Source organism: Nanorana parkeri, unplaced genomic scaffold (genome assembly GCF_000935625.1).
Source record: "Nanorana parkeri isolate BGI_ZX_2015 unplaced genomic scaffold, ASM93562v1 scaffold174, whole genome shotgun sequence".
Lineage (NCBI taxonomy): Eukaryota > Metazoa > Chordata > Amphibia > Anura > Dicroglossidae > Nanorana > Nanorana parkeri.
Window position 1 is genome coordinate 2,048,989 of NW_017306442.1, and position 9,865 is coordinate 2,058,853.

The 9,865-nt window shown below is 39.7% G+C and overlaps 1 protein-coding gene across 1 annotated transcript in view; it reads left to right on the top strand.

Moving 5' to 3' along the window:
- The window catches only part of LOC108785679 (A-kinase anchor protein 9-like), a 58,101-nt gene extending 57,057 nt beyond the window's left edge, over window positions 1-1,044 (top strand). Inside the window, exon 10 of the mRNA XM_018554800.1 lies at window positions 1,009-1,044. Coding sequence (XP_018410302.1) covers window positions 1,009-1,044 — 36 coding nt within the window. The remainder of the gene's footprint in view (window positions 1-1,008) is intronic.
- Window positions 1,045-9,865: the final 8,821 nt, after the last annotated feature.

Consider the following 9,865-nt stretch of genomic DNA (forward strand, 5'->3'; position numbering starts at 1 on the left):
TCAAAGTTGGCCCTTCTGAAGTTTAGGGTTCTAGTCCTTCCAGTACACTTCCCTTTTCTGTGTTCAATATTAAAAGTAATCACATTGTGATCACTATTACCCAATGACTCCCCAATTACAATATCCTCGATTAACTCTGCATTATTAGTGACAATTAGATCTAAGATGGCATTTTTTCTGGTAGGAGTCTCCACCATCTGGTCCATGAAATTGTCGCGCAACATGTTTAGAAATCGCCCCGCCTTTGCCGAACCCGAAGTTCCATTGGCCCAATTTATGTCTGGGTAATTGAAGTCACCCATCACGACTACATTGCCCTCTCTCCCAGCTATTCCTATCTGTGAGTGAAGATTGACTTCTCCCTCTTCCCCTATATTTGGAGGTTTATAGCAAATACCCACGAGAAGTTTACGGCTAGTAAGTATGACAACAAACACTGCATATAATACATCTGAACAAGCATAACAGCTTTCATAAGGTTTCATAATATATTATGAAAATTATATTTTCATAGACACTGTGTGCACAATTATTAGGCAAGTTGTGTTTTTGAGGATTAATTTCATTATTGAACAACTACAGTGCTCTCGGTCAATCCAAAATGTTACTAAACCTCAAACCTGAATATTTAAGAACGTAAGAGTGAGGGTTTTGCTTTCTTAGGAGAATATATATGTGTGCAGAATTATTGAGCAACTATGTGTGTAGGATCATTATGCAACTAAATGGAATATGAAAATGTTCCCATCCAGGGGCTGACTGGCAATTTTTGGCCCGGGGGGCAAGTACAACCCAGAGGCCCATGGTGCAGTGACTCAACCCCCCTTTGGCAGCTTAGTGAATAACCCCCTCAGTGATAAAGGTTTACTCTGTAGGTCATGAGGGGGTAAAACAAATCTGCAGCTTAACTGCAGATAATCACCATAAGGGGTTAATTTTTATAGTGATCTACTTTATTTGATTTTGTTTTTTGCATTTTAACATATCTCTCGGTCATTGCTGACGTAGCTTCGGCTGATCCTTCGGCTAGCTTTGGCCGCCTGAGCTCTTCGAAAGGACGACCATTGGCCAGCTGAAAGCCTTGCAACTGACAGCTGGGCGGAGCCAGCTGTGATCTCACGGCTGGCTCCGGCTAGTTGCAATGACAGCTCAGCATCCCCCGGTTACCAGGTGGGCTCCTGACGAGAATGGCATACCCATATAAGCAGCAGCAGTTCAGCATCCCCTGGTTACCTAGTTGTTATTCATTTCCCGGTCAAGGAAATAATTATTTATTGTCATATGCTCCTCACGACCAACAAAATAAGTATTTATTTTCTATTCTCCTCAGGGTCATCTAGTGACCATAATGTAGTATTACACAAGAAAAAACATTCAAAACTAAAGAACATTTGTTATGGCATATATCTGCACAAATTGAATGTTCACAGATATGGACAGGGAGAACACCCCCCTGCAAATTGTTTATAACTGGACCCTAAACTGTTTAAAAATAGTTTATAAAATTTTTACAATATTCCAATGTATAATATACACTTTATATTGGGGGTTTTTGGCCTGAAAGGCTTCATAAGGTTTGTGGTTTTGCAAATGCGACCTATAACAGATAGTTTAAATAGTGTCTATAGAGTCTGTACAATATTTCTTCTTTGTTTAGTAAAAAAATATCCATTATTGTGGGGGGGTTCAGCTCAAAAGCTGCATGAGGTGTGAGGTTTTGTAACTGCGGCCTGCAACAAATTGTTCAACCACTTGCTGACTGCGGTGTCCAGGCCATTTTTCAGTATTCAGAGCTGCGGTACTTTGACTGACATTTATTCCGTCATGCAACACTGTACTGAAATAAATTGTATACCATTTTTTGGGGACAGATAGAGCTTTCTTTTGGTGGTATCTAATCCCTACTGGGGTTTTTATTTCTTACTAAATAAATGAAAAAAGTTCAGACAATTTTGAAAAAAAAATTATTTACCTACATTATGTTATGAAACATTTATTATTTTCCAATTTTTTTTATTACAAAAATTGCAAAACAATTGCCATGCCTAAAATTGGCCACAGGCGACGCTTTAAATGCCTTTACCGCTCATCAATTGAGTGTTATCAGTGATTGATGGCCCTAAAATTATTGCTTGCACTCCCACGTTTGCGGTGATATGTAGGTGCACCCAACGAGTATGTCCGTTGATATGTGCGTGCACACGGGGGCAGGGGAATTCTATTTTTTATTTTAATTATTTATTTTTTATTATAACACTTCAATTTTTTTTTACACTTAACTTTTATTACATTTAACTTTATTGCCATCACAAAGGGGGCTAACAAGCCCCCTATGTTATAGCCAATATACAATGACAGGTCCTCTTTATGGAGACATTGGGGTCTCTAAGACTCCTAATGTCACCTTGGGACCCCCAAAAAAGCTGATGAAGCAGAGATCTGCTTCACCAGCTTCCTCTCTGGCTATAGCAGCCAGAGAAATGACAGCTGAAGGCGAAAGTGATGTAATATACATAGCTTCTGCCTTTAGAGATAGAAGAGGAGAGATCATCAGTGTGAGAATGCTGAACTCTCTTTTGTTCTCACTGCTAGTAGCCACTGTCCTGGTCATGGGCCCACAGGGGGGACAGTGGAGCCCGGGATAATCAGCAACGACATGGCATGGAAGCTTGGGGGGGGGGGGCCAGCAGCAAGCAGAAAAAAACATTATGCACATGCATGTCCACCCGATGGAAAGAGTCAGCTGACCATCCTTGTATTCGCAATGGGTGGACGACAAGTGGTTAACTACTGTCTACTATATAAACTGCCTTTGTATACACTTTATATTTTTTGGGGGCTTGGAAAGATGCACGATTTTGCAAATGTGGCCTACAGCATACTGTTTATTTGTAAGAAATATACACTTTTTTGTGAATATTCAGCCAGAAAAGTGTGCAGTGTTTAACACGTGGCCAACTCTAACTGTTAACTATAAAGTCTATATAATGATTTCAGATGTTGCCTCTGAATTTTTATACTCTAGTTTTTATTTCATGATAAAAACCTGCCCAGTCTCTGCCTCTACTGTATAGCTGTGGCCTAGTAAAAAGGCTGACATAGGGTCTCAGAAATAATACAATATATATTTTACTTCTCAATAAATTCTGCCTCATGTCTTCCTCTTCAATTGCAGTCTTCAATACCAGTGCCTAGCTCCCCATGCCCTTTTTTTTTTACAATCCCTTGCCTATTGACATAATGGGGGTTCAGAAAAGTTTGCAATTTCCTGAATTTATCATGAGCTCTACAAACAGCAACAGAATTGAATCCAGGCTAGTTTACTCATTTCTAGTGATGATAAAGGGTTTACGTTTGCCTTCCTCTGAAAGTTAAGAGTTCTGAGTATGTTTTCTTAAATGATAGAACTCAGTAGACATGTGTCACTTTTCAGCCTGAATAACTATAAAACTATGAGACATTTTGGATAATGAAATTATAGCAATACTGGTAACAGATTCATAATCCCAATTTGCTCCTCATAATAAAATAGCTGTCGCTTTCTAATTAATTACCAGTGCATTTCAAGCCAATGTTCTGCTGTGACAAAGTAATAATAACATACTTAAGGTGCCAAAGTCAAGATATTTTGCTTCCTATTTGCTCACCATGACACCATCACTAAAAAAAAATTCAAATATGTGTTATTTCACCTTTCAGAGGAAGGATGTAAAGTGCTAAATATGCTTTACATAATATATTTAAAGTAGAATTAAAACCAAGAAGAACAGTGGCAATACGCTTACATGGTATTGTGTTAGTAGCACTTTAAATTGCTTTCGCCTTTTTTTTTTAACTTTCATTGAAAAATATCTTTGAAGTTGAAGTTTCAATCTTAGAAACAGCCCCAACAGGTGTGTAGGTGAGAAAGTAGAGCAATACGTCAATGGGAAGGTATATTGAAGCAAACTGCACTGTGTACAATGGCTAGTTTATGGTCTCTACACGCAAAGTACTTTAATGGAGATGTGCTATTGCCATGCTAGTGGTCAGTGAATAATAGTCACGGTGGTCAGTAATATTGTGCACCTATCCTAATGTTCTGGCCCACAGGCAGAGATTTATTGACTTACCTACCTGCCATCTTAAAATCAGCTACAAGATGGTGCTAAAGAGAAATCACTTTTATTTTCAGCAGTTAGCATACTGTTCTTCTATGATAGGTTTCCAGCAACCTCTAGCCCAAGAAGAAAATAAGAGTGTTCTAGGAATTCAGTCTCCATCTTGGAACCAAGGAGGATCTAGTGCTATCCTGAGCACATGTTCGGAGAAAACACCCAGATTCCCCTCGGCAGCATCGCTGGTAGGGGAGGACTTGTTTTGCATTCTATTTGTGAGCTATCACTTAATTTACATGGTTATATATTGATTGCATGTTTTCATGTTGTTTTTCACCAGTTTCTCCAACCCTGTTTTGTTAATAAAGCTTCAAGATTTCATCCAGTCTGGTTTGTTGCAGAATAGGAGGGTTTAGATGCATGTTGAGCTATACACAGGCCACAGGGAAACATGTAAATTGGCTAGCCTACTTTTGCCTTTTCCCACAGAGGACCCCCAGTGTGTGAGTGTATGTGTGATTGCAGAGTGTGGATAGTGTGATTGCACGGTGTGAGTGCAGAGTGCCGAGTGTGGGTGAGCTCCATCTCAGCTTTCCCACTCACCAACTTCTTCACTGCTTCTTCTTCTTAGCACCAGGTAGTGACAGACAGACCCAACAAATCCAGCACAGTTAGTAAGTATGCATATTACTAGACATGTGCGATTAGTTTAATTCCGAATCAAAATTTGGACGAAATTTCGGAGATTCGGATGTATTGGACAACATTTCGTTGCAGCAAAGTGACATTTGAGAATAAAAAAACTTGTTTCCCTCTTAAATGTCACTTTGCTGCAACATACAAATGAAACGAAAACGAAATTAATTAGAACCGAACTTTCGTACGTATTTCTGCTAACGAAATTCCGAATTCCGAAACGAATTGACTTTCGGAACCAAATTCCGAAAAACGAAATAAAGCAAAATCCGAAACAAAATGATTTTGTTGCTGGTGCACATGTCTACATATTACCAAAGGCTGTGTGTCCATATCAGCACAGATTGTATGTCCATATTAACAGTAATTTCATATTGCCACAGACAGTGTGTTCATATTACCAGAGTCAGAGTGTTCATATTATCAGAGTCAGTGTAGTAAGTAAGTAAGTAAGAGTCAGCAAAGCCATATTATCATGTCTATCCCTATATGCAATCTAGAAGATATGTTGTCCGCACACCATTCTGCTTCAGAATGTCCTTTTTATTCGTATTCCTTTAGCGTGACATGTGAATGCAACGTTTCGGAGCCTCACAGGAGCCCTTCATCAGGCAAAGTGTCAATGATTGAAAGTGCTGTACAACCTTAAATACCCAGTGCACTTAACAAAAAGAACATGAAAAAACAGAGCTACCATCACCCACTGACATCATAATGATGTTATATTTCTGCCAGAATCACTGTCAAAACAAATAGACAAACTCTGCAAATGACAAGCTTAGTCACACAATAACATGCTTGATTGTCACATAGAAGTGGGAGAGTCATATAGTATGCACTGTATTGATGTTTTCGTGTTACCTGATGATCTAGGGGTTAATGGTCCTCTGATCGGTGTGCTGGTGTCTACCTCTGTCAGCCCAGATGCCCTGCATACTCCACATTCCTGAGAGCAGAGAGAAGGAGGGTGTGAATCCAGTTGACCAATCAGTTTCTGCCCTGAAGCTGGGAGGTGGAGTCCCCTCCTCACATCGAAGGATTCGATGGATAGACTGCGCATGACAGCAGGTCACAGCCCTGAGTTGAGCTTACATAGCCTGCCAATGCTATAAGATGCCCTGCTGCCCTCCCCGCCTGTATGGGCAGCGGGGATACAAGGAGAAATGGAGCACTGCAGCCGGCAAAAAATGGCAACCAAGATGGTTGCACGTGGTTCACACTGTTCTCTGTGCCCTGATTGGGCAAAGTCTTGCACCTAATCTGTGGTCAGATGCAAGGCTTTAGTCAATCAGTGTTTACAAGGCACAGTGCCTTGTGCGGGGTGCTCAGTGGCAAACAGCCTGCCGAACACCCTGACAGTTTGTGTGTTTGCCAAACACACAAACTGCCGATGTTCGAGTCGAACATCAAGCCCAACCCTACTCTAGAGATAGAATTATATTTTACATACAGGTCTATGAAATGTAACAAACTGTTTATTATATCTTTTGCAGAAAGTCAGAATTATTCTAGACTTGTCTGATCACATATTTTGCACCTGTTAAAAGGTGGCGGGTTGAACACCATAAAATTCCGCTTGAACTGATGCGATCCCTTTCAGCATAATTTTCTCTTGCCTTTAATGACACTCGATAAACTGAAATCACGGAAAATGTCGAACAGTGGCAAGCATCCTTTTAATGTTTCTAGGGATGACATTAGCATTTAAAAGTGTTTTAATTGCTGCTTAGAGAACAGTTCTGCATTATTTCCATTATTATCCATACAAGCAGAAAAATTCATTTTTTTCAGTGTGTTTCCCCGCTAACAGGTAGATAAATTTAGTGAACTGATTTGTGCGGTTTGCAGTTATTATGTCTTGGTCTGTATCAGAAGTGCGCTTTTTATTGTTTTCCAATCTGTCTAACAACAGCTATGCATAGGCTATTACAAGACTTGCTATGAGGAATCACAAGGCTCTTACTAAACATTATGTTTCTCTGCTATTTATTACTAGGTAGCTTCTGCTTATTCACAGTAGTTTATTAAATATAGTACCTGTCTACACTGAATGATTGTAAGAACAAACTAACAATTCCATGTTATGTTACCACATTGATTTTCAAGAGTCCAGGACAGAATAGGTCCTAGAATATTAGAAGGTATTGAGATACATTAACACATACAGTATATGAAGTGCTATCAGGTCTGAAATGATAAGTCTTCAAGCAGGTTGGAGAGTTGGTACATATAAAATATATATATATATATTAGGAATGCACCGATACCTTTCGAGTACCAGTGCTGATACTTGGCATTTTCATACCAGGGTTGCAGCAGTTGCAGCAGGGACCTGGCTCTGGTGCTCCACCTCTGTCCTGAAATCATTAGTCGATATTATTTTAGAAAAACTGTCACATGACAATAAACAAACATTTATCAGTACTCGTACTTGTAAGTACTTGGGCAAGTACCAGTACTTGTACTCGCAAAACTTGTACCCTTTATTTATATTTATAAAAACAAAATCATACATTAAAACAGAGATGTACAAATCCCAGGAGCATCGTGTGCTCCTTACAAATGACAGCTGCCTCCTAACTTTTGAATTTTTCTCTAGTCTAGTCTTGGAGCTTGAAAGGTACCTGTACTTGTACCGAGTACTGTACTTGGTATCGGTGCATCCCTAATATATATGTCTAATTGTTGGAATGTACAACATTTTCATGTACTAAAACTGCTGAACGTGCTGGAGGCCATGGTATTCATCCCCGCAGGGGGCATGGCAAGGGAAGTGATAAAGTTGAGATTCAGTCACCTGGACAGGACTTCACACATTGCAACATGTGGTGTTGATGGGGATATTTTGTGCATTGGGGAGACACCCTCAAGATATCCTGCATTGCATATGAAGGTGGCTGTCCAATAACTAAGGATCAAAGGACAAGGTGTTGACCTAGGCTGAGGAATGACCTGCACTACAATGGTGCCCCCTGCTGGAGGACTTCAGTGCATGCTGATAAATATGAAGGAAGCTGCGGATTGGCCTGAAAGACCTATAAGTTACATACAGAATTCTGGGTCAAGGTGTATCGATGTGCGTGTATGAATGGGTGCTGTTTACTATAAAAACCAGTGCTCAGCCATATTGCTCTCTCTCTCTGAGCCCAGCCAAGACATAGAACGACGGACTTGCTACATAAAGTATTGTCTTTATTGTCTTATTATCTTAGTGATGAACTATATTTGTATCTATTTTATCTTTTAATATGTTTATTTATTTTTCTGTATAAATAAAAAAGACCATTGCTTCCTTTAACCATTGTATTGTTATAATTGGAAGCAGAGAATAGCAAGCTTAGCTTATTTCAGGAATGTTGGAATGTACAAAAATAACCATTAATCAATCAGAAGCTTGCCGAGTGTTTTTCACAACGTTGTGGTGTTAGAATACACATTACTGTGTTCATAGCAACAACTTCTGCAGTATGCAATTTCGATCACTAGATGGCAGTGTTTATAAGTTATGTTATACAGTATCTATGGTATATACTCTGTTGTATTGCTTCCTTCCTGTTTTAGACAAGCTATGTGCAGCATGCATATCAGACTGTGTGCTTGTGTTTCTCTGCGAGGCTGTGCAAGAAGTTCCAACAGGAGATCTGGCAGATGCCACGGTGCAATGGCTAACAGACAGACTAGGTCAGCATAGCATGCTCTTCTGGGCGAGTCAGGCGAGCCATAACAATGACCATAATTTGTTGCAATTTAATGCTGAAATAGAGAGGGTCAGCAGTCTTCTCGGCATAAATGTAAACTTAATAAGCTGAAACACTGAAACCACTGTCAAAAGCTGTGCTAGAGGTGTTGGTCATAAGGGCCAATAACTCATCAGAGCATGATGAACCAATGATAAACTTGCCTCAGGACTGTACTCATGAGCTTACTAAACAATGCCAGGTGAAACCTCTGGTGCCCTCTTAAAGAAAAGAGGACCAAATAAACGGCACACTAATGCACATCAGTATAGGTGTGTGTTTGTCCACACCCTCTATGCAAAGCACAGCTTGCCTGATGGGAAGCATTGGATTTGTCATCTAAAATGAACATTTGAGGGGTTGAGGTGTTAAAGAGACACTAAACTCAGGAGTTTTATCTTAAAAATGCATTCAATGCATTCCCAAGAGGGTCCATGGGGAACTTAAGTAGCCATCCTCCAGAAGGAAGGACAGTGTCAGCACCAATTCAGAGATGATTTGAGGATCTACAGCCGAGTGATAGACATATAAGCTACATTTTTGTTAATAGTTAAGGTACATAAATTTATTTTTAACATTTAACTCCTGAGTTTAATGTCACTTTAAGCATTGTCACCTCTATGGTCCTGTTCCAGCTAACAGTAACTTAACCCAATGCAAGGAAATTCCTGAACAAATATCGGAGACTTTACCAAAAACCTCTCTGGGACTTGTAAATATTAGAGTGAGACTAACGTGTAGATTGATGGGACCCAGAAACTGCTTTGACCAGCAACTTAAACAGCAAATAAAAGAATGAAGGCATGAGGTTTAGTGTGGATTAATCATTATAATCACCACCAGGCACCTCATAAGTCCCTGATTTGTAGAATTGCCCTATTATCACATCCCAATGCACTCAGCCATTTTCAAATTTATGAAAAACTCACCCATTTTAAAGGCTCCCAGCTTTAGGTTTTCCTCAGAGGGGCCTCTTCCAGCAGCGAAGTTAGAACATCACAAGTCACATCTCGGGAAGCAACATAGGAATAGGCAGGGTGCAAATTCTTTTCTCCACTCTCCAAATGTACCAGGTGTTCATGTGACAGTGCATTTATGTAAGTAAAAAAAGGTCTTAGTAGCATTAAAAAAAAAAAAGTCATAAATGGCTAGGATCGGGTGGGTAAGTTACCCAGAGTAAGACCATGTATATTTATTTATGTGCTTGTTTATGCCTGTGCCTATGCCTATTTTATATGTACTAGTGGTAAAACATTTATCTGGGGGGAAAAAAGCCAGAGGGCATAGTAAAACAAGATAGATTCCACAGGGAACAGCTTTCTTAAAAAGGTCTCA